Source organism: Saccopteryx leptura, chromosome 4 (genome assembly GCF_036850995.1).
Source record: "Saccopteryx leptura isolate mSacLep1 chromosome 4, mSacLep1_pri_phased_curated, whole genome shotgun sequence".
Classification (NCBI taxonomy): Eukaryota; Metazoa; Chordata; class Mammalia; order Chiroptera; family Emballonuridae; genus Saccopteryx; species Saccopteryx leptura.
Genome location: NC_089506.1, coordinates 189,315,237 through 189,340,251, shown reverse-complemented (window position 1 = coordinate 189,340,251; position 25,015 = coordinate 189,315,237). Strand labels below are relative to the sequence as shown.

At 50.2% G+C, this 25,015-nt stretch overlaps 1 protein-coding gene across 1 annotated transcript in view; it reads right to left on the bottom strand.

The window, feature by feature from the left end:
• Window positions 1-810: 810 nt before the first annotated feature.
• The window catches only part of ZAN (zonadhesin), a 37,580-nt gene continuing 13,375 nt past the window's right edge, over window positions 811-25,015 (bottom strand). Inside the window, 24 exon segments of the mRNA XM_066383655.1 lie at window positions 811-917; window positions 2,654-2,793; window positions 3,121-3,352; window positions 8,256-8,566; window positions 8,906-9,030; window positions 9,211-9,375; window positions 9,479-9,723; window positions 11,080-11,224; window positions 11,462-11,670; window positions 12,851-13,027; window positions 13,857-13,951; window positions 14,337-14,448; window positions 14,737-14,917; window positions 15,163-15,410; window positions 15,936-16,086; window positions 17,655-17,857; window positions 18,555-18,733; window positions 18,835-18,942; window positions 19,733-19,876; window positions 20,483-20,628; window positions 20,884-20,979; window positions 20,981-21,009; window positions 21,875-21,991; window positions 22,169-22,310. Coding sequence (XP_066239752.1) covers window positions 811-917; window positions 2,654-2,793; window positions 3,121-3,352; window positions 8,256-8,566; window positions 8,906-9,030; window positions 9,211-9,375; window positions 9,479-9,723; window positions 11,080-11,224; window positions 11,462-11,670; window positions 12,851-13,027; window positions 13,857-13,951; window positions 14,337-14,448; window positions 14,737-14,917; window positions 15,163-15,410; window positions 15,936-16,086; window positions 17,655-17,857; window positions 18,555-18,733; window positions 18,835-18,942; window positions 19,733-19,876; window positions 20,483-20,628; window positions 20,884-20,979; window positions 20,981-21,009; window positions 21,875-21,991; window positions 22,169-22,310 — 3,807 coding nt within the window.

Sequence of the window (25,015 nt, the reverse complement as noted above, 5' to 3'; positions counted from 1 at the left end):
CCTTCTCCTGACAACCAGACACCTGGCTGGATAAGGTGATGTTAGGTCAAGTTCTCTGAGAAGGTGGATCTGGTTGGGGGTGGGGGGATGACACGTGCAAGCTTTTCTCCTGTGTCCCAGAAGCCAGAGGGCTGACTGCTCACCCTGATGTGGTTTGGCCTAAAAACAGACTCCCCTGCTCAGACCTCCCCACTCTGGACATTTTGAGGGGCACTGAACCCTATGTCTTCACACACCTGTCTCCCTCATTTCTCCCCACTAGACTCAGACCCTTCTTTCACCATGATTATGTGGAAATTCGCATCTCAAAGATAAATATGCTGCTCACAAAAATTATGGGATATTTCAAAATGAATATGAAGCAATAAAAAAAAGCATTTAATTTTTTTTATTAAGAACATCAGAAAAGCAAACGATAAGTCAAAGTTGTTCAGTTATACAAATGAGATGCAAAACCAACTTATTTCATTGGTGAAAATGCACTATACAAAAAGCTGAAAGTACTGGAGTATCTGCACATTCCCTGATCCCCTAATTTTTGTGAGCAGTGTAATTTTATTTTATCTCTTTTTGAGGACAACTCAAAATTAAGTGGCTTTTGAAGGCAGTCTCTGGAATAAAATGAGGAAGTGAGAAAACTTGTAGTAGGCTGACTTAACTCCCAGTGGCCGAGCTTCTGGGCAGTGGGGCTGGTTCTCACCTGTCTGCCAGCCTGTCTCTGTTCTAGCTCTGCAGGGGATGGTGGGGAACAGGGAGGGTTAGTGCCCACTCCCTGTGTTCACTCACCCCAGCTGCCCCTCATCTCAGAACTCATCTCCTCCTCTTCCACTTGGAAACACATTCTCTGGTCACTGCCAGCACAGTGACCACCACAGTCACCAGCATTCCCAACAGGATGGCCACCAAGCTGGACACTTCTGGAATGGGATAGGAGAGGGTAGAGGAGGAGACCCTGCCTTTTGGTCTTCGGTTGCCACCGTGAAGTGCCTGCATCCCCCTACATCCCTGGTTGTGGCTGGTTCTCCCTCTAGGGGGCTGTTGCCCAAGGGCTCTGAGGCCTTTGTGCCATGCCCCAGGAGTCCTTTCTGTGTCTGGGCACACAACGCCCATCAGCCTGTGAGGGGGATATTCATCCGGTTAGTCCCTGGAGTCTGGGGCATCATCTGGGCCAGTGCTTCTCAAAGGGGAATCCTGGAATCACTTCTACCAGTCACCTGGGAGCTTGTTAAAAATGCAGATTTCTGGGCCCACTCTGGACCTCCTGAATCCGAATCTATGGGTGAGTCCCAGATCCGAAAATGTGAGTTGGAGATGGGCACAAGGACTCAGATTCTTTGAGAGCCCTGTCCTGTTCATCTCAAGGGATCATATTTTTTTTTTTTTAATTTATTCATTTTAGAGAGGAGAGAGAGGGAGGGAGAGAGAGAGAGAGAGAGAGAGAGAGTCAGGGGGAGGAGCTGGAAACATCAACTCCCATATGTGCCTTGACCAGGCAAGCCCAGGGTTTCGAACCGGCGACCTCAGCATTTCCAGGTCGACGCTTTATCCACTGCGCCACCACAGGTCAGGCCGGGATCATATTATTTATTATTATATTTTTTATATTATAGATTACATTAATACTATGTTACCAATCTGTTATATGTTTACAACGCCTATCTATTAGATATGCATATTATACACATGGAATAGTGGCAGCTGGTGGTGGGGAAGGTGTGAGGAGACAGGGCCTGGGAGGAAGCTTTTACCCGGCTTTTCAGTGGAACGACGTCCTGACACTTCGTGCAGAGGTCTCTCCCATCACCAAGTTTGCACACACACAGGTGAAGTGGGCGCCATGCTCCTGACAGTGTCCACCATTCTGACAGGGGTTCCATAAACATGGACTTTATACAATGATGAAGAGGGTTGTGGGAGGAAAAAAAGAGGGGTTGTGGGGGGGGGGCGACTCTGGGAGGCACCCACAGTCACGGAGAGGGGCTGGGAGCAGGGGCCCCAGGGAATCCAGCAGCTTCCATTCCTGGCTCTGCACTCACCAGCCTTGGGCTCTAGGGAAATTGTTCACCTCTGGACTCTGTTTAACCTATAAAATGAAGAGACTATGCTTGCTACCAAGTGCTCAGTACAGACTAAAGGAGATCGTGGGAAGCTGATGCTAAGTGTTCAGCAGATAGCAGATGCTCAGGACACATCAGGTCTTTAATCGTCCTCCTAGAAAAAGGAAGGAGTTAAGTGAGGAGTGGAATTAAATGGCACAAACTTCCTGGCATTGATGGGGAGGAGTCCCAGGCATAGGATTTGAGAAGAACAATCACTGGTCCAGGGACGCCCGAGGTGTGCAAGCAGCTTAAAGTCAAGGGGCAGTTTGAGCTCGCCTCAGAAGCAGCCACAAGTGAGTTCCCAGGGTGCAGACTTCCCCAGTGCTGCAGCTGAGAGGCTCACACAGCAGGGCATCTGAGCTGGCACAGGGCAGCGCTGACAGCAATCCTCAGTCCCAAGCTGTCACCCCACTGCAGAGGGAAGAAGAACTGGGGAGAAGGGCCGGTTTTCCTCCTCTACATCTCCACCTCCTAGGGCCTCCCAAGCCCTCCTGACCTGGTAGTAGATGCCATTGTTGGTGCAACCACAGAGGATCAGAGAGAGGCTCTGGCACCACTGTAAAGGTAGCCTGGGAGGCTGGCACGGCTTCCCACACAGGGGCCCTCACAGTTCCTGGGGGCTGCAGGTTGGCACAGGAGGTGGGACAGGGTGTCATACAGCTCTGATAGATAGTATTGGCTGGGCACACCAAGGCTGAAGGCACAGTCACAGTCAGAGAGTGTCCAGGCTGGAGCAGGCTCAACAGGTGCGGGGAGTGTGGGGCTGGAGGGGGAACGAGGTCACTCACAGAACACAGCTTGGTATAGGTAAGGAAGCCAGACTGTGGAGCAGCTCTGAGTGTCTAGTTTTCTGTGACATTAAACCATGTCAAGGAACTGGAGGAACAGAGGTGGGCAGTATCCCTGCCCAGTCACCAGCCTTCACACCCCAGGCAGAGCCAGTCATAGAGACATCAGCACCCCAAGCTGATAGAGATTGAGGAAAGGAGAAAGCGCCATCCACAAGGTGTGTTGTTCCCACCCCAACTTCTGTCCTCGTTCATATGAGGAGTGGCCCTGGGCATCCCCGCAGCCAGACTGAGTCCTGGGCACACACTGTTGCTCACTGAGAACATAGCCAGGATGACAAACGCAGCCCTCCTCACAGGTGGAAGGGACTTGGGTGTCCTTGCACTGGCCTTCCAGGTCCTAGCAGGAAGGTGAGCAGGAGGGAAGACAGGACATGTAGGTGCTGTGGGTGGGGCATTCCATAGCTGGGGGGAAGGGGGGAGGGGTAGACTTGGTGAGCGAGGGCTAAGTGCCAGGGCCCAAGGGGAGAAAGAAAGAATGGCTCTCCCTATTCAGCATGGAAACAAAAGATTGGAAACAACTACAAACTCCATTGATAGAAGACTAGTTAAATAAATTATGATATAATAATGGAATATTCCTCAGCTGTAAAGCAAAATGAAATGTGGCTATCTGACATGGAAGAGAGTATCTTACATAAAAAGATCTCCAGCCTGACCAGGCAGTGGCGCAGTGGATAGAGCGTTGGACTAGGAAGCAGAGGACCCAGGCTCGAAGTCCTGAGGTCACTGGCTCGAGCATGGGTTCATCTGGTTTGAGCAAGGCTCACCAGCTTGAGCCAAGGTTGCTGGCTTGAGCAAAGGGTCACTTGGTCTGCTATAGTCCCCCGGTCAAGGCACATATATGAGAAAGCAATAAGTGAACAACTAAGGTGACACAATGAATAATTGATGCTTCTCATCTCTCTCCCTTCCTATCTGTCTGTCTCTATTTACCCCTCTCTCTGACTCTCTCTCTCTGTCTCTGTCAAAAAAAAAAAAAAAAGATCTCCAAGTTAGATTGTCAAGTGAAGAAAATAACAAGCGCATGCCTCTTCCTGGTCACAGTGAACCCGGGTTGGAAGAGGCTAGTCAGGTCTCAAAATAGAGGTGAAACTGCTGCCTGGTTGCCCCCAGCCCTATTCTGGCTGCCACTGCCAGGGAGTTGGGGGGTAGAAGGGTGGAAAGGTGGGGATTTGGGGGAGGGGATAGGGTTTGTGGAAGAGGGTTTGGAGGGAGGGCCATGATCCGAAGAAACCAGAGCAGTTGAGAAAACTGTTTATTGGTGTTCTGAGCTTTGAAACCACAGCTGATAGTTTAGGAGAACATTTTGAGAAACGGGGCACACACAGAGTGTGTGGTGATGAGAGACACCCTCCCCAAACAGAACATTCCCAGGGCTTGGTTTTGTTTTTTGGGTTTTTTTGGGGGTTTTTTGGAGTTTTTTTTTGTATTTTTCTGAAGCTGGAAACGGGGAGAGACAGTCAGACAGACTCCCGCATGCGCCTGACCGGGATCCACCCGGCATGCCCACCAGGGGGCAACGCTCTGCCCCTCCGGGGCGTCGCTCTGTTGCGACCAGAGCCACTCTAGCGCCTGGGGCAGAGGCCAAGGAGCCATCCCCAGCGCCCGGGCCATCTTTGCTCCAATGGAGCCGTGGCTGCAGGAGGGGAAGAGAGAGACAGAGAGGAAGGAGGGGGGGAGGGGGGGAGAAGCAGATGGGCGCTTCCCCTGTGTGCCCTGGCCGGGAATCGAACCTGGGACTTCTGCACGCCAGGCTGATGCTCTACCACTGAGCCAACCAGCCAGGGCCCCCCAGGGCTTGGTTTTGTGACTTACTCTCTGTGTTGAAGAGGTGGATGCAGCAATGTGTGCTGACCACACAGGGTTGATGGACATGTATTGGAACAGAAGAGCTGTTTCTAGAAAGGATTCTGGAAAGCCTGGAGCCCAGCCAACAGTAAAGAAAAATTTTAGTGGTATTAAAGAAGATACAGAAGAATATAATTTGAGAGACTACTTTGAAAATATGGAAAGATTGAAACCATAGAAACTATGGAAGACAGGCAGAATGGGAAAATAAGAGGATTTGCTTTTGTAACATTTGATGATCATGATACAGTAGGGAAAAAATATTGTTCAGAAATACCACATTATTGCCTGACCAGGCGGTGGCACAGTGGATAGAGCATTGGACTGAGATGCAGAGGGCCCAGGTTCAAAACCCAAGGTTGCCGACTTGAGAGCGGGCTCATCCAGCTTGAGCATGGGTTCACTGGTTTGAGCGTGGGATGTTAGACGTGACTGCATGGTTGGTGGCTTGAGCCCAGAGGTCGCTGACTTGAAGCCCAAGGTCACTGGCTTGAGCAAGGGGTCACTCGCTCTGCTGTAGCCCCCCAGTCAAGGCATATATGAGAAAGCAAACGATGAGCAACTAAGGTGCTGCAACGAAGAATTGATGCTTCTCATCTCTCCCTTCTTGCCTGTCTGTCCCTATCTGTCCCTCTCTCTGTCTCTGTCTCTCTCACACACAAAAAAGGAAAGAAATACCACATTATTAATGAGTATAACTGTGAAGTGAAAAAGGCTCTTTGAAATGCAGTCTGCTGGATTGCAAAGAGGCTGTGAAGGTGCATCTGGCAACTTTATGGGTTGTGGAGGAAATTCTGGAGGTGGCGGAGATAACGTTGGCTGTGGTGGAAACTGTGGTGGAAGAAGAGGCTATGGTGGTGGAGGTGGCAGCAGAGGTAGTTATGGAGGAGGTGAAGGTGGGTATAATGGATTTGGAGGTGATGGTGGCAACTATGGTGGTGATCCTGGTTATAGCAGTAGAGGAGGCTATGGTGGTGACTGTGGACCAGGATATGGAAACCAAGGTGGTGGAGATGGCGGCAGTGGAGGAGGATATGTGGTTAGAATGAAGGGGAGGATTTTGGCAGTAACTACAGTGGTGGTGGGAACTGTAATGATTTTGGAAATTACAGTGAACAACAGCAATCAAATTATGGACCCATGAAGTGGGACAGTGTTGGTGGAAGAAGTTTGGGCAGTCCCTATGGTGGTGGTTATAGATCTGGTGGTGGAAGTGATGGATATGGTAGCAGAAGGTTCTAAAGGCTCAGCAGAAAAGGGCTACAGTTCTTAGCAGGAGAGAAAGCGAGGAATTGTCAGGAAAGCTTTAGGTTACTTTGAGACAGTTGTCCCAAACACATTAGAGGAACTGTAAAAATCTGCCACAGAAGGAACAATGTCAGAAGAGTTACTGCAGCTTAAAAAGGAAACTCTTCTTGTTCAGGACAGTCATAGCTGAAGTGACAGTTTGCAAAAAATGCAGCTCTTGATTAATACAATGTAGTGTTAATTAAATGTACATTTCTGAGGTCTTTTATCTGTTGTAGCTTTGTCTTTTCATTCATTCATTCATTCATTCAGAGAGACAGGAAGGGAGAGAGAAGAGAAGGAAAGGAGAGAGTTGAGAAGCATCAACTCCTAGTTGCTTCACTTTGGTTGTTTATTGATTGCTTCTCATACATGCCTTGACCAGGGGAGTCACACCAGTGACCCTGGGATCAAGCCAGCGACCTTGGGATCACATTGTTGACCCCATGCTCAAGCCAGTGACCCTGCACTCAAGCTGGCAAGCCCTCACTCAAGCTAGTAACAACTGCACTCTAGCGGGTGACTGCAGGGTTTTGAACTGGGGACCTCAGGGTCCCAGGCCAATGCTCAATCACTGCACCACCACTGGTCAGGCTGTCTTTGTCTTCATCTTTTTCTTTTTATTATATCAGGTATATTGTCCTGTAAATTGTGGTAGTGATACCAGGAATAAAAAATTACAGAATTTTTAACTTTTCAAAAAAAAGTAATAACAGTAAAGTACTAAACAGTGTGTCTCATATGTTATTTGTAAGAAAATAAAGAAAGTTTGTCTTTGTTTGTATATGCATAAATAAAAGACCTTTGGCCTGACCAGGCGGTGGCACAGTGGATAGAGTATTGGACTGGGATGCCGAGGACCCAGGTTCAAGACTCCAAGGTCACCAGCCTGAGCGCGGGCTCATCTGGTTTGAGCAAAAAGCCCACCAGCTTGAACCCAAGGTTGCTGGCTCGAGCAAGGGGTTACTCGGTCTGTTGAAGGCCGGCGGTCAAGGCACATATGAGAAAGCAATCAGTGAACAACTAAGGTGTTGCAACGTGCAACGAAAAACTAATGATTGATGCTTCTCATCTCTCTCTGTTCCTGTCTGTCTGTCCCTGTCTATCTCTCTCTCTGACTCTCTGTCTCTGTAAAAAATAAATAAATAAATAAAATTTAAAAAACATAAAAGACCTTTGGAAAAATACTGATATGCTGATAAGAGCAGGCTGGGAACTGGACCCATAAGGTCAGAGTGGGGGGGAGATTTTTCACTGGGATTATTTTAATACATTTAAAGTTTTTAAATCCTATGAATGTACCACATACTAAAAACACTTAAATCATTTAAAAATTTTATTTTATATTTTAAATTGATTTTAGAGAGAGAGGTAGGAAGGGAGGGATGGGGAGAAGGAAAGAAAGAAACATCAATCTGTTGTTGTTCCACTCATCCATGTATATACTGGTTAACTCCTCAGTGTGCCTGGACCAGGGATTGAACCTGCAACCCTGGTGTATCAGGATGATACTCCAACCAACTGAGCTACCCGGCCAAGGCTGTTTGAAAATTGAAAAGGTTCAGGAATTAGATAGTGGTGATAATTGCAGAACCTTGTGAAGATCCTAAAAACCAGTGAAGTGTACATGTTAAAAAGGGTGAATATTATGGTATGTGACCAATCTTTTTTTTGAAAGGAAAGTTACAGAAGGATGCCTAACATTGTGCCAGGAGGGGAGGAGAATTTTCCAGGTGCAAGGAGCAGTGTGTATAAAGGCAGGGAGAGATGTGGAAAAGTAAGGCTTGTGTGGGGAATGGGGTTCTTTGGTGCAGCTGATGGCAGGTGTACAGGAAAGGGATGAATGAGGAGAGGCTGGGAGAGTGTGCGGGATACTGCACATTTCAGGCAGGAACTTGGACTTAATCTTGCAGGCAACAACCATGCAGGGGAGTAACACAGTCGCATATCCTTTGGAAAGACAGTGTTAGCGAAGTAGATGAGAAGCAGCCTGTGCTGTCCTGGTGAGAGGGGCACTAGTTAGGAGGTATTATAAATAGTGTTCATCAAAGACAGTAAAGGGTCAGAAATAGGTTGGAAATAATTGGAAAAACAACAAGGCAGCTTTAAAGGATCCACAGACAGAAACAGGGTTTAGGGACTATTTGGGGTAACCACGGGGGACACTCACGGCAAAAACTGCTGTTTCTCCAGGTTGGTGGCTTGAGGCCCTGGGCCTGGCAGGCAGTCTCAAAGGCTGGCAGAGACTCACAGAGGGCACGAGTTAGGTCTCTAAACTCACAGAGCTTGTGTATACAGCTGAGCAGAAAGGGATTAAGGGCCACATGGGTGGCACACTTTGTCCAGGCTGGAGCTTGAAAGGCCACTTGGCATTGCTCCTGAGCTACCGCTAGGTGAGCTGGCTGGCATTTTGCAGTCCGCCTCTCCTGATGTTCTACTTTGGTCTTCGTCTGGTCATCGTTTTGGTCATCTTGTTGGCAACTGGGAAGGGAAAGGGTCATCATAGGGACAGCCACTGCCCCACCTATGAAAATGATTCGGCATTCTCAAATGACCCTGAAAATGCCTCTTGTCTTCACTGGGAAGCTGGTTTGAGCTCTGGTCACCTTCCGTGCAGCCTCGTTCCCTCCCGTGTTTAGAAGCCGAAACAGGAAGACTTGCAGGTTTCCCCAAACAGGTTCTCAGAACCCAGAAGCCACTCCAGGTCAGGTTGCACACATAAAGGAAGCGCTCCAATTTCCCGACCCCAGGTCTGTCACGTGATCTAGAATCCCAATTCATGTTCCTATGAAAAGGCAGATGGATACTGAGGACAGTTACTTTGGGTTGGCCTCCTTATCTTTCCAACTATCCACAAATTCAATGTCATCCTGGGCTAGTTCGTCACTGGGCATCGTTAGTTCGTCCTCTTCCTCACCATTGAAGTATCCACACATGCCGCAGACCTGGGTGGGTAAAGGGGAATCTCACCATATGGGATGGGGGGCAGGAGAACAGTTCTTATTGGCACCTTCTTTTTCCACTTTAAAGAGAAAGAAGCGCACAACATCCCTCTCTTGTTCTGGGGAGTGACCCCTTTCAAGGAGACTGGCTCCCCTGGGAGAAGAGCCAGGTGTTTTCCTCACCTTTCTGTGATAGGCTATAGGCAGTTCAATCTCTAGGAACCCGCTGCCATCAAACTTGACTTGCAGCCCAATGTAAATGCTGAGCACGGTGTAGATGCCACTGGCAGAGATGCTGACACCCCGGATTTGGTTGGTTGAAGGAAGGGTGACCTGTTTGCCATTGATCTACAGAGGAGGGCGGAGCACGTGAGTAGGAAGAAGGACCAGAGCCCTCTCCCCAGAGCTTGCTTCCTTTGTCCCTGCCCTTGCTCCTTGCTGCTCAGCTCACCAGCACACGGTGGCCCTTTTGCAAGGTGACCAAGGAATCAAAGATATTAATGTTGAGCTGGCTGAGGTAGAACTCAGAGGATTGGTCTCTCTTTCTATTCTCACCACTGATCTTGAAGAAAGGCAGGTCCATGGTGAAGTGGCATGTTTTCACCAGGTCGTAAGTGCACGTGCTCCTGACGGCATGGTAACTGCCATCAAAGCTCACAATCTGGGAGTTATCTGAGCTTCGGCATACTCCCATACCTGCAGGAGAGAGAAGTGGCTAAGGAGTGCCCAGCCCTATCAAGAACAGGTGCTCTCGTCTGACCAGTGGTGGCACAGTAGACAGAGCAATGATCCAGGTCATGGAGGTCCTGATTCAAAACCCCAATGTCACCAGCTTGAGTGTGGGTTTGCTGGCTTGAGCGAGGTATCATTGACATAATCTCATAGTCACTGGCTTAAACCCAGAGGTTGCTGGCTTGAGCCCAAGGTCGCTGGCTTGAGCAAGGGGTCATTGGCTTGGCTGGAGCCCCCCCCCAAGGGGCTCCTCAAAGCACATAGAGAAAGGAATCAATGAACAACTAAAGTGAAGCAACTATGAGTTGATGCTTCTCATCTCTCTCCTCCTTCTCTCTCTCTCATTCTCTCTCTCTCTCATAAATCAAGAGAAAAAAAAAAAAGGACAGGCGGTCTCCCCACCTTCAAGGAAAGGATGTAAAGATGAGAGGGGCCTCCAAAGGGAACAAAGGAAAGAAAAGAATCAAGACACCAGGGCCAGGCTGACGTGAGGCTAAGGGGTGGAATAAATATTATTGTGTCAGGAAGAGATGTCTAATGTCCCATCTAAGTTCATGTCTGCTATGAGAGAACCATTAGTGACTCCAAGGAAAACTTCCCGACAGTGCGATGGTCATCTTTCTCCACCAGAAGCCCTTCGGTACAGCAGGGCCATGAACCAGAGTGCTACAGATGGCAGTGAGGAGAGTACGAGGGGAAATTGGAGAGAGCTCTTCTTTTTTTTTTTTTTAAAGGAACTAAAAACAATTTTTAAAATTTATTGATTTTTAGAGAGAGAGAGAGAAACATTGATTTGTTGTTCCACTTATTTATGTATTCATTGGTTGATTCTTTTTTTTAATTTAATTTAATTTAATCTTTTTTTTTTTTTTTTGGCAGAGACAGAGAGAGGGACAGATAGGGACAGACAGACAGGAAGGGAGAGAGATGAGAAACATCAATTCTTCGTTGCGGTTCCTTAGTTGTTCATTGATTGATTTCTCATATGTGCCTTGACCACAGGGGCTGCAGCAGACTGAGTGACCCCTTGCTCGAGCCAGTGACCTTGGGGTCTTGCTCAAACCAGATGAGCCCGCACTCAAGCTGGCGACCTCGGGGTCTCGAACCTGGGTCCTTCCGCATCCCAGTTCGACAATCTATCCACTGTGCCACCGCCTGGTCACACCATTGGTTGATTCTTATATGTGCCCTAACTGGGGATCGAACCTGCAACCTTGGCATACTGGGAGAATGCTCTAACCTACTGAGTTACTGGTCAGGACAGGAGAAAGCTTGTCTTGGTGGTTGTGGGGTCCTCCTGCATGCTCAGTGGCCTCATACCTGCAGCCCGGCAAAGTATCAGCCCGTCCAAGGGTTGGCATATTTGGCTAGACTTGCAAGAGGTTTGGAGGCAGGAAATGTTATTGTAGGTGAAGCAGGAGCAGAGCCTGGAGCAGGAGTTGTCCGTGTACCAGCTCTCCCCAACCTGCAGGGCGTGAGTATGCAATAGAAACTTGGAAGCCAGAGACGGACTGGGCCCCTACCACCCCGAACTGCCCATGAGGCTCACTTCACTCAGTGGTTACCTTCCTTGCTACCCTTTCCCAGCCTTTCGGTTCTGGGCTTGCTCCTCAACCTCCAGCATTGGCCTGCCCTATACCTTCTGGCCCCAAACTTGTGGAGCTTGGAAGAGCAGGGCACGCCTTGCGGTCTGGCCTCTTACCGGGTAGTAGGAGCCCCTAGGGTCGGTGCAGCCACACTGGCTGAGGGGCACACAGGAAGTTCCACTCAGGATGTGACTTTTTTGACACCCGCAGCCCTCGGCACAGGGCAGTGCTTCTGGGCAGTCCCGTGGGGTGTTCAGGCTGACGCAGGAGGCTGGACAAGGGTTGGCACAAGGGCTGTAGCTGCTGCCAGATGGGCACTTTAGAGCTAAGAACAAACCAGTGTTAGGAAAGGCTGAGTGATTTCCAGCTCCCTGATTTTGGGGTATCAAGAATTCCTGGGATTGTTTATCAGATGACTGGATAAGAAAAATGGAATCAATACACACAATGAAATATGATTCAGCCTTAAAAAGAAGAAAATTCTAGCACATACAACTTGGATTACCCTTGATTATATTACGCTAAGTGAAAGAAGCCAGTAGTCACAAAAAGACAAATACTATGTGATTATGCTACATAAGGTCCTTGGAGCGGTCAGATTCATAGAGACAAAGGGGAGAATGGTGGGTGTCTGCGGTTGGGGTGGAGAAAATGAGAAGTTCGTGTTTCAGTTTGGGAAGATGAAAAAGTTCTGGAGATGAGTGGTGGCGATGGTTGCACAGTGATGTGAATGCACTTAATGCTATAGAATTGGACATTTAAAAATCTTTAAAATGGGAACTTTTACAATATGTATACTTTACCAAAAATTTTTTTAAAAAAGAGTTCTGCCTGACCAGGTGACAGCACAGTGGATAGAGCATTGGTCAGGGACGCTGAGGACCCAAGTTCGAAATCCTGAGGTCGCTGGAGCATGGGGTCGCCAGCTTGAGCATGTGATCATAGATATGAACCATGGTTGCTGGCTTGAGCCCAAAGGTCACTAGCTTGAAGCCCAAGGTTACTGACTTGAGCAAGGGGTCACTGGCTCAGCTGGAGCTCCCAGTTTAAGGCACATAGGAGAAAGCAATCAATGAACACCTATATGTGCTGCAACTATAAGTTGATGCTTCTCATCTCTCTTCCCTCCTGTCTGTCTGCCCCTGTCCCCCCCACCTTCTCACATACATACATACATACAATGAGATTGTTAAAAAAAAGAGTTCTTGGGAAAGACAGGAAGAAAGCTAACAGAGCTGGCCTATATAAGAGATAAAAGATGCAGTACACAAACGAGGTGGACATTTTGGTGAGCTGAGAATCAGATAGAGGAAGCCCCAGTGCAAGGAGCCAAGTAGAAGATGAGGGTTGGGCTTGGAGACACTGGAAAGTAGAGAACAGAGGAGGTCCCTTCTGGGGGCTGAGGACCAGGTCGTGAAGGGAAGAGCAGAGGAACAGAATTTAGGGAAAGGACGAGGTTCAGGGGGACTCCTCCAGGCTGCAGGAGTGATGGTCAGGTGACTCACGGCAGAAGGTGCTGTTCCGCCAAGCAGGGCTCCGGCCAGCCTGGGCACACAGGGACGCATAGGCCTGCAGGGAGCGGCACAGGGTCAGGGCGCCACCCTTGGTTCCACACTGGCCATGCACACAACTGGTGAAGCTGGAGTGTGGGGGTACCACCTCGTGGCACTGGGAGAAGGGTCCTGAAGGTAGAAACCACAGGTGTGTAAGAGCAGAAGCCTAGGAAGGAAGCAGAACCAGGCAGCTGCTTGAAGTGAATTCAACATCCATTTCCATCAAAATCTCTATTTACGGAGAATCTACTTCCTGAGATGCAAAAAAGGCTTATCTGTCAGGCTCCCAAGAAGGTGCACACCGCCTGACCAGGTGGTGGCGCAGTGGATAGAGCGTCGGACTGGAATGCGAAAGGACCCAGGTTCGAGACCCCGAGGTTGCCAGCTTGAGCGCGGGCTCATCTGGTTTGAGCAAAAAGCTCACCAACTTGGACCCAAGGTCGCTGGCTCCAGCAAGGGGTTACTGGGTCTGCTGAAGGCCCGCGGTCAAGGCACATATGAGAAAGCAATCAATGAACAACTAAGAAGTCGCAACGTGCAACAAAAAACTAATGATTGATGCTTCTCATCTCTCTGTTCCTGTATGTCTGTCCCTATCTCTGCCTATGTAAAAAAAAAAAAAGAAAAAGAAAAAGAAAAAAAAAGGTGCACACTACCTCTGCATTTTCATTTGCCTTCCTCCTGACTGCCTATTTCTTTTTATTTTTTTAGATTTTTAAAATTCATTTTAAAGAAGAGAGGAGAGAGAGAGAGAGGAGGGGGGAGGAGCAGGAAGCATCAATTCCCATATGTACTTTGACCAGGGTACCTCTGTTCCAGGTGGACACTTGATCCACTGCGCCACCACAGGTCAGGTTGTCTACTTCATGCCTCACTCTTCTTCCCTCCCTGACCAATCTCCCTCCTCCTTCTCTTATCCTGGAGGAGGAAAATGGGGCCAGCAGGGAATGAGACTTACCCAAAGGGTTAATTAAGATATTACAGTTTTTATTCCAGATGTCTGCCTCTTCATTCTCCTGGCATCTGGGAGACCTGGCACCCTCAACGAAGCAGCTAAATAAAAAGAGAGGGGAAAGGATAGGAATTTAGGGTTGGAGAAAACTTCCCAAAAACTGAAGCAAAGTGGAGAGGAAAACAGGGACGTGAATAAAGACAAGAGAAGAGAACAAGGTGGTGCCCTCAAGTAGGAAGGTCAGAAGATACAGCAGGAAGGAAAGAGGTTAGATCTGAATACAGACTTCCCAAAAGGGTTCTCCAAAGAGACAGATTAGTAAGCACAGGAGAAATCAGTAGGTGGGGGCATGGGAGGTCCGAACAATCTTTTATCAAGTCCAGTCTCGGAGAGACTGAGGACACACAGCGGACACATGCAGGCCGCCTGCTGAGGCTCTTCCCCAGGTCCATCTCCCCACGCCTGGCACCCCCATTCCCAGCTCACCCAGGTTCCGAGTAGTCATTGGACTTCCAGGCAGCCCCCAGGTGGATGGAGTTCCCTGCAGGCTTTCTATCGGGTTTCAGATTGTCATCTAAACTGTTGTTGTTGTAGTTTCCTGGAGGAGGAAACAGGGACCACAGAAGTAACCTGCAAGCAGACCCAGTCCCAGGACCACCATTTCCCTTCCCCCGAGGGGCCCCTTACTCTGCACTCTACCGACCAGGGTTAACTTTTTCTTCAGCTTGAGCTTCTCTTTAACATTCACCCTCATGCTCAATGCCCTCCACCCATGAAGTGGTGGACAACACTTTAGGACATCTAATTATGTGTGTGTGTGAGCAAGGACAAGGACAGGCTCTTTCCCATTGTCATGGCTTTGCCTGCAGGTGCCCAGGGAACTTACCATATAGCCCACAGAGCTGGCCAGCATAGGTGGAGGGCACTGTCACTTTGACCAGGTGGTTCCCATCATAGCGAACTTGAAGCCCAAAATCCGTGTAGAGGAGAATAAAGGAGCCACTGGGCCTTATGCTTAGCCGACCTTGTGCAGTCCACACAGGCAGGGTCACCTGGTGACCATTCAGCTACAAAGGCAGAGAGGACACAGTAGAGAAAGGCATTTGGAATAAGGACAGCAACAGGACCACGACCGATGAGCAGGAGGGAGGCAGAGGTTGTGTCTCAGGAACCGGGGCCGGGTTTACTGCAAGGAAACTCCCCAAGGGGCCCCAGAAGCCAGACGGGCAGGTCTGCGGGCAAGGAGGGGCACAGCGGAGGTTCTGAGCAAGCTGGTGCTGTGGGGTCTGGGGAGGTAGGCAGAGGCACATACCACAACCTTGCGGCCTTTTATCAGTGCGATTCTGAGTTTGAAGACCTTCACGTGGACAGCTTTCACATAGGAGACCTCCAGGTTCCCACCGCGGAACTCGTGGGTAGCGCTCACGACAAAGTAGTTCTCCAAGGACTCTGACAAGCAAGGCTGGGTCAGGGTGTAGCTGCAAGTGCCCATGAAGTGGTGCAGGGCTCCGTCAAATGTCAGGTAGTGGGGGTCCCCTGAGACAGTACAGGTGGCAGACCCTGGGAAAGGGGACATGGAGTTCGGAGGCACATTGGTGCTGAGGTGCCATGTTGGTAAATCCACATTGGGGGGGGGTCCCCATAGCTCACTGGGCAGTCAGACTGGCTTGGAGAGGTGAAGAACAGGGGCTAATGCATGGCCTGTGGTGGCGCAGTGGATAAAGTGTTGAGCTACTGTAATGCTGAGGTCACTGGTTCGAAACCTTGGGCTTGTCTGGTCAAGGCACATATGACAAGCAACCAATGAACAACTAAAGTGAAGCAACTATGAGTTGATACTTCTCGCTACCCCCAACCCTACTCCACCTCCTCTCTCTGAAAAAGCAATAAATAAAATCGTAAAAAAAAAAAAAAGAACCGGGGCTGCCCCAACCTCACTCTCTGGGTCTTTGAAGACACTGCTCTGGTTCTGGGCAACTGCCTTCCAGCCCCTGGACATGCTACAGCTCTCTGGGGAGCCTGCTTTAGGGCAAGGCCATGCCCATGCTTCATGCTGCAGGGGTAACCCCCCTGTTCACCTTCCACCCGACTGCTCAACCTGGGCATGGCAGCCATAGATGCCACCCTGCTGACCACAGACCTCCTGGGCTCGGCACCTCCAGAGCATACAGCGAATATTTTTTCCTTCACAGATGCAGCGCTGTCTGCATCCTGGCTTGAACCAGTGCTGCCCTACCTGGGAGAAGAAAGGAGGGACCTGGCCGGTTGGCTCAGCGGCAGAGCGTCGGCCTAGCGTGCGGAGGACCCGGGTTCGATTCCCGGCCAGGGCACACAGGAGAAGCGCCCATTTGCTTCTCCACCCCTCCGCCGCGCCTTCCTCTCTGTCTCTCTCTTCCCCTCCCGCAGTCAAGGCTCCATTGGAGCAAAGATGGCCCGGGCGCTGGGGATGGCTCTGTGGCCTCTGCCTCAGGCGCTAGAGTGGCTCTGGTCGCAACATGGCGACGCCCAGGATGGGCAGAGCATCGCCCCCTGGTGGGCAGAGCATGGCCCCCTGGTGGGCGTGCCGGGTGGATCCCGGTCGGGCGCATGCGGGAGTCTGTCTGACTGTCTCTCCCTGTTTCCAGCTTCAGAAAAAAAAAAAAAAAAGAGAAAGAAGGGAAGAAAAAGAGGTTATTCCCAAATTTGACTATTAGCCCACTGTTATTCAGATCATTGGCCTGCTCACTGGGGAGGCATTCCTGTCTCCGCAAAGCATCAAGATTAGTTGCAAAAGTTTGGAATTCACTCAATTATTCAGTCATTCCATCATTTGTTTCTTCCTTCACTATTCCAATAGATATCTATATCTGCATGGTGCCAGGCATTAGGAATTCAGTAATGAACTAAATGGACAACGTCCCTGTCCTAAGGGAACTCATGACCCAATGAGGGCAGGAAACATGTAAACTGATAGATCGTGTGCTCCAACACAATATGCACCCAACGAGGACAAGCAGGGCACCCAGTGAGAGTTTCCTGCCATCTGTACAAACAGTAAGCACTTGCTACAGAGTTTAGAGGGGTGCTTTCTGACTTTGCCTATCAAGAAGCCTTGAAGGAGGAGGCAGCATTTCAACAGGACCTCAAAGGAGGTGAGGAACTTCAACAGGTATGGGTGATTGGGTGGCTGGAGGCAGAGCAGGATGAAAGGGGCTGAGAAGAAGGTGAAACTGAGAGAGCAAGGCATGGACAGAGAGCATGCAATGGGCCTGGGACCGGGACTGATGGGAGGACATCCAAGTGGACCTCAGGTGGTAGACAGTTTTGATGGATATCAGTGTCATTTCTAGGACCTGGGTGAGCAACAAGTAAAGAAGGAAGAAAGAAGTGACACAGAGGAGTGTCTGGCTCCAAAAGCTGCCTCTGAGAAGTCTGTGAAGACAGAGGCCCAGGAGGGAGCTGCAGTCCTTCAGCAGAGAAAGGGGACTTGGTAGGAGAGAAGATGGTGTTTGGAAAGAGTGCAGGGGACACACAGATTCAAGAAAGTGACTCAGGGACATAGAGGGCAGGGAAGATGGGAAGGAAGAGAAGCAGGGGTCTCAGGCTCTGCTGGGAAGTGTAGGCAGTAACTGTATGATCCCATCCCTGTCTGTGTGAAAAGAACTAGAGCTGAAGAAAGGAAAAGGGAAAGGAGATCTGAGCCAGAATTTCCCCAACCCCAGCCCTGCAGGTCCCACCCAGCCCCTGCTCTCTTGCTGCAGACTTCAGATCCTGGAGGAGGGTTTTCTAGCTGCATGGCTAAGAGCCCCCCCCCCAGGGGCTCACCATGAAGTAGTGGCCCGTGGGGTCAAGGCACCCACACTGGGATTGGGGGATGCACTGGAGACCACTGAGGACAAAGCCGGGGTTGCATTCACAGCCTTCCACGCATCGGTCCTGGCAGGACCTGCCAAAGAACTTAGAATGGCAGGTGTTGGGGCACATCTTGGCACACATGGTATACTTGCTGTTGGGTGGGCAGTCCAGAGCTGGTGAAGGGAGAAGCACAGGTGAGAAGGGTGTGAGGCAGGCCAAGGACAAGAGAAAGAACGTCTGTAGCTAGTTTGTAGCCCAGAGTTCAGAAGACACACAGCTAGAGGCCTCCGCACCATGTTGAGAAGAAGAGAGGGACCAGGAGAAGCATGGCCGAGGAACTCAGCTTCCACCCTAGGCCGGGAGGAGAGGCCGGCAGGGAGCTACCAAGAAGCAGGTTCTTAGGATCAGACTGATCCAAGAACCTCAACAGTGCTGCTATGTAGACATGCCCCAGATAAATGGTCAAGGTGGAAGAGGAGCTGGAAGAGCAACCATGGGGCCTTGATCAAGGACATGGCCCTGCCCTAAAGCAAACTACCAGAGAGCTGGGTCATAATCAGCAGCTGTGCGGCAGTCCTGGTGCAACCTCCCAACCACAGATCTGTGTTTAATGTATGCGTCAGGCAACCTGGGCAGGTACGCGCCCAGTTGTTGCTCTGCATAGCCTCAGGCAGCTGAAAAGGCTTTCTGTGTCTGCAGGTAACTGATTTTCTCAGTGGATATTTCTGACTGTGCAGATTTCCCTGTCCACATGTGGAAGCAAAGGGGTTCAACCAAGCACCCCCAAGCCTGTGCTAACACTCTCAGATGCTGGCCCTCTGCTCCCACATGTGTATGAAGACAGCATCCTCCTTTCTTGGCACAACTCACGGCAGAACCGGGGTCCTCTCCAGGATTGCACTGCGTAGCCAGCATCCTGGCAGGCCTCAGTCAGGGCCGCCATATGGGCACACAGCATTTGCGGCAGCCCCTGGAAGTTACACATGTCAAACATGCAGTTGTGGAAGAAGACAGAGGCCAGGTAGTGAGGCAGGTGAAGCAAGCACTCCCTGAGGAAAGAGGCCAGGTCAGAGGGACTGAGGGGGCAGAGAGGGCAGAGCTTCTTGCCTTGGAGGACCCAGATGCCAAGCTCCCCCCACATCCATCATACTCAAAGGGTCCATGGGAGACAATAAGCCGTCCACAGGACTCTGGCCCGAATAGAGTGCTCTGCAAGGTTGAGTTACAAGATGGAGGATTTGTTTTGTTCTTCCGGCACCTGGAAGAGACCCACCCCAAACGCCCTAAGGGCCAAGGCTTGCCTCCATTGGCCCTACCCTATTAGTCTCCCAGCTCTTAGCAACTCCTAGTAGAGGACATTTAAACACCAAGCCCTAGGCTCTGGCCGGTTGGCTCAGCAGTAGAGCGTCGGCCTGGCGTGCAGGGGGACCCGGGTTCGATTCCCAGCCAGGGCACATAGGAGAGGCGCCCATTTGCTTCTCCACCCACCCCCTCCTTCCTCTCTGTCTCTCTCTTCCCCTCCCGCAGCCAAGGCTCCATTGGAGCAAAGATGGCCCGGGCGCTGGGGATGGCTCCTTGGCCTCTGCCCCAGGCGCGAGAGTGGCTCTGGTCTCGGCAGAGCGACACCCCGGAGGAGCAAAGCATCGCCCCCTGGTGGGCAGAGCGTCGCCCCTGGTGGGTGTGCCGGGTGGATCCCGGTCAGGCGCATGCGGGAGTCTGTCTGACTGTCTCTCCCCGTTTCCAGCTTCAGAAAGAAAAAAAATGAAAATAAATAAAATAAATAAACACCAAGACCTAAAGTGGATGAGAAACCTGGGCCGGGCAAGCAAGAGGGGGTCTGCTCACAGTTGCCTGAGGGCCATTGATGGTAGGGGTGAGCATGTGAGCATGTTGGCACTAAGTTCGTGAACTTCGCTGGGACAGAAGTGGGGGTATGCTGAAGAAGAGAGAAGAGAATAAGGGTGATGCCAGTCAGAGTGCTGGGTCCTTAGATGGAGCAAAGGAGCAGGAGGGCAGTGACAGAGAGGGAGGGGGCTGTCCTCACTCACTCCTGGTCCAGACTCTCCGTTGTCTGCAGGCTGTTGCCCAGCTCCTCCTCATCGCGTGCTGGCTTGCCCTCAGGCGTCAGGTTGTCATTGCTACTGTCACCATCATAGTTGCCACAGAAACCACAGAGTTTGCTGAAGTAGGTGCTGTGGTGGGCAGGGCGGGGAGGAGGTGTCAGTGGATAGAAGAGGCTTTAGTCATCAGGGGGACCACGGCAGGGCAGCGTGGGATGAGTGAGGCAGAGAAATTTGAGGTGCAGACCCAGACCAAGGGTTCCATGCGAGGCGCCAGGCACATGTACCCCACAGCCCTCATCCCCAAGCCATCTGTACCGTCTCCCCTCCTCTCCGTCTGCTCACACCTCGTCTTCCAGCCATACAAACCTTTTGCTGGCCCTAAGACATTTCGGTTTTTTCTTGCATTTGCTGTTCACTATTTCTACAAAGTCTTTCTTCCCCTTGTGAGCCCCTCTTTCTTAGGGACTGGGGGTCAAGTGACCACTCTTCTGAAAGTTCCCACAACCCATTAACGACTCCTTCCAGCACATTCCCAAAGCACTGTGAGTAGATCCTGCTATTATCCACTGCCCGGAAACTATTTTCTCCTGTCTCCTCATCCGAAGGGAGGCCTGCCAGTTGAGTTAGGTGCTTCCTACCTAGACTGAGAATTAGTGCCTAGAATGGGAGGGGAAGAAGACTGGAGGGTCCTGGGAGAGGTGGGTGCAGAGCAGGAAGAAGTGGCAGCTGTCTCACCTGGGCACACTCACGAACAGCTGCTGGTCACCATCCCATCTCACCCGCAAACCAAACTCAGTCTGCAGCTCCACAAACCGCCCACTGGGAGCCAGGAAGATGCCTTTAGAAGGTGTGGTTGGGAGAGTGACTTGTTGACCTCCAACCTAGAAAGTAGGGCCGAGGAAAGAGATGGACAGATATGAGGGTTAGGAAGACTCCCACATCCACCCTCCACAATAATCCTAAAGACCTCTCTACTCAGAGTGCTCTGGAGCCTGTCCCTGAGAGGGTCTGGAGGCTGCGGGAACTGGCCAGGGCAAGGCTGCAGGAACTGGCCAGGGCAAGGCTGCAGCAGCCCACAGGACAGGCCAAAGGTAGGCCTAGTGGCCCCAGCAGAGCTGAACAGAAAATGGACTCACCAGTGTGCGCCTGCCCCTGAGCAGAGTGATAGTGGTCTCAGTCAGCATCACGGAGACTGTGCTCAAGCAAGACATGCCTTCCTGTCCTTGTTCCTCAACTCTTCCCCACCACCCTGAAGAAGGGCTCTGGTTGGGGAAAGGAATGAAGAGTGCCCAGGGACTCATTCAAAAAGTATTTCTCGGATTTGACTGAGGGAGGCACCCACACCTGCCCCAGGGGGATAAAGGGCCACGGAGACACCAGCTCTGCAGTTCAAGAGGGAAGCTCCGACCCACATGGGAGTGGGGCCTGACTGACTGCCTCTTCCAGAACAGTCTGTCATGGCGTGTCACCAATCCATCTCCCCTGAGTGGACTGGGATGTCCTCCAGGGTGGGCATTTGTGGTACTTCTCTCATTCTTTTGTTGCCACTATGCCAAGTGAACCTCTCAATAACACCTGGCCAAGCCTGACCAGGCGGTGGCGCAGTGGATAGAGCGTCAGACTGGGATGCTGAGGACCCAGGTTCTAGACCTCAAGGTCACCAGCTTGAGTGTGGGCTCATCTGATTTGAGCAAAAGCTCACCAGCTTGGACCCAAGGTCGCTGGATCCAGCAAGGGGTTATTCGGTCTGCTGAAGGCCCGCGGTCAAGGCACATATGAGAAGGCAATCAATGAACAACTAAGGTGTCGCAATGCGCAACGAAAAACTAATGATTGATGCTTCTCATCTCTCCGTTCCTGTCTGTCTGTCCCTGTCTAACCCTCTCTCTGACTCTCTCTGTCTCTGTAAAAAATAAATAAATAAATAAAATAACACCTGGCCAAGGACACAACTGATAAAGAGAAGTGTCTTACGGTGCATTTTCCCCAATAGCCTGGTCTTGAGAAAGTCCTGGTTCTAGATAGACATGTCAACCCTTACTTTCCTTGCCTTTCCCATTTGCTTTCATGCCAAACTGTTCTGTCAGACCCCTCCCCCAGGCCGTGTAAGCATCTTCAGGACCCTACCTGTTGAGTTGCCACAGGGTTGGGCCAATATATAAGTGCATTTGCCCATGAATTTAAAGTGCCTCCCATCAAAGGTGATATAATGAGGATCTCCATAGACAAAGCAGGTGGCAGTGCCTGCGGAGGAAAGAGAGGAGACCATGGAAAGCAGGTTCACCAGGGCCGGTCCCACAGCCACCTCACGCACCCAGTGGCATGCCCCAGCTTCTCTTGTCAAGGGAGGGATTGGAACCCTGCTGTCACATGCACTCTGAAAGGTTGGCAGGCAAGAAAAGAATGAGAGGAGAGTCTTACCATAGGGCCGACATCCATACTGGCCGTTCTCTAGCTGGCACACCGTGTATGTCCCGCACTGAGAGATCTGGCACTTTGTCTCACTGCCAGGCCAGCAGTGACAACGTTCTGTGCAGTTGGGGCTGAACCACTCTGCCCCAGGCTGGGAGCAAAGGATCAGGGGCCATAACACTATGTAGCTCTTGGGTAGACCCTGTCCTCCCATGCTATAGCTCCCTTCTCCTCCACCGAACCTGCCCTCACCTTGCTCATACTTTTTCTTCTTCCTACCCCCTACTAGATATTCATGCCTACCAAAGGACATTTGCACATGCTTCTCTCTCATCCTAGAATGCTCTTCTTCTCCCCTTTCTAAATGTTTCCTAGGCAACCAGCAGGTTTAGTTTAAGGGACACTGTTTTCTTAGGAAGACTTTCCAGACTTCCCTGACTAGGTCATCCTCATAGCTCCGGGTACCTTTCCTTCCAAAAACTTACCACAGCTGCACTTTTATATTTATTTTGGGGGTTGTTTGATTATGATCCTGTCAGGGATCGTGTCTATCTTTACTCGTTAGCCCCAACACATGGCACAGTGCCTGGCAGAGAGCTCTCAATAAATACCTGCTAAATGAAAGAGTGAACCAAGACCCTATGTATCCCAAAGAATCCGACAGGATTAGAAGAGCAAGGATAATGCTGTATTCATGGTGACACCAATGCCAGGAGGGTTCAAAGTACTCAATAAACATTCATTGAATGTATAAGTGAATATGTAATAAGTTAATACACGTCTCTCAGGGCAAGGCAGAGATGTTTGATGCTGGCAACTATGACAGGTCTTTCCACCCAGGCTGCAGCTGCAGCCAATTCCAACACTGACACGGGGTCACTCAGGAGACTGGTTAAGGGGGTTGGAGTGGGAAGTAGCCCCCAAGGAGACAAGTAGGAACTCTGACGACAGAAAGGAAGTACACCCAAAGCCGAGATGAGTCACTGAACACCAATAAATAACTGAATGTATTGTTAATTAATAGGCTACGTCTGTTATCATAAATTGCTAATAATAATAATACTAATTAATATTTATTAAGTAATTGGTCTGTGCCAGGATCTAATTTCATCTCACAACTATCTTATGAAGCAGGACATCTTATTGAGCACATTTTATAGATACGGAAACAGATTTGAGGAGGTAAAGAACCTTGCCTAAGGTCACCCAGCCAAGTGCTGGAGCCAGGATTCCAGCTCACATTGGCCTGACTCCACAGTGGCTCTGTTCCACACAGTGGCCTCTGAGCTCTTGAGATGTGCCTGGTTCAAATTCAGATATACTGCAAGTATAAAATACACACTGGATTTTGAGGACTATTAATTTTGAAAAAAGGGGAATATAAACAGTCTTTTTTTTTTTTTTAATTTTTTAAATTTTATTTATTCATTTTTAGAGAGGAGAGAGAGAGGGAGAGAGAGAAACATAGAGAGAGAAGGGGGAAGAGCTGGAAGCATCAACTCCCATATGTGCCTTGACCAGGCAAGCCCAGGGTTTCGAACCGGCGACCTCAGCATTTCCAGATCGACGCTTTATCCACTGCGCCACCACAGGTCAGGCAAAACAGTCTTATTAGTAACTATTGATTACATGTTAAAATGAGAATAACTGGGATTGAGTAGATTATTGGAATTAGTTTAACCTGTTTCCTTTTACTGTTTTGTTTGTTTGTTTGTTTGTTTTTTGTATTTTTCCGAAATTGGAAACGGGGAGGCAATCAGACAGACTCTTGCATGCGATCCACCCGGCACGCCCACCAGGGGGCGATGCTCTGCCCATCTGGGGCGTTGCTCTGTCACACCCAGAGCCATTCTAGCGCCTGAGGCAGAGGTCATAGAGACATCCTCAGCGCCCGGGCCAACTTTGCTCCAATGGAGCCTTGGCTGCGGGAGAGGAAGAGAGAGACGGAGAGGAAGGAGAGGGGGAGGGGTGGAGAAGCAGATGGGCGCTTCTCCTGTGTGCCCTGGCCGGAAATCGAACCCAGGACTCCTGCACACCAGGCCGACACTCTACCACTGAGCCAACCGGCCAGGGCTCCTTTTACTGTTTTTAAGAAAGAGTTTATTTTATTTTATTTTATTTATTTATTCATTTTTTAGAGAGGAGAGGGAGAGACAGAGAGAGAGAGAGAGGAGAGACAGAGAGAGAGAAGGGTTGAGGAGCTGGAAGCATCAACTCCCATATGTGCCTTGACCAGGCAAGCCCAGGGTTTCAAACTGGCGACCTCAGCATTTCCAGGTCAACGATTTATCTACTGTGCCACCACAGGTCAGGCTACTTTTACTGTTTTTAATGTGGCTATTAGGAATCATAAAATGATGTGTGGCTTGAATGCTATCCCTTTTAGTATATGTACTGCCGAAGCGAGCACGAATGCTATCCCTTTTGATAGTGCTGGCCCAGAGCCTGTGCCCCCTCAGGGCCTGTGCTCTTGACAAATGTCTCCCCAGAGGGGATATCAATGAGGGGAGACAAGAACAGTGACACCTCTTTTTTGACTTATTCTATCAAGATTTGCAAGTCCCTTTGGAAGATTCTGAAAGACTTTGTTCTTCCCTGAATGCGCCAGAAGCTTTACTCAATATCCAGGTGTCTCTCTATACCCAGAAACCCCAACTTGCCTCAGGATGGAGGTAAGGGCCCTGCATCACTTGATTGGTCTAGTGTTTAATGTATAAAGACTGCCAGTATTGGCCTGACTTGTGGTGGCGCAGTGGATAAAGCGGCAACCTAAAGCTCTGAGGTCACTGGTTCGAAACCCTGGGCTTGCCCAGTCAAGGCACATATGGGAGTTGATGCTTCCAGCTCCTCCCCCTC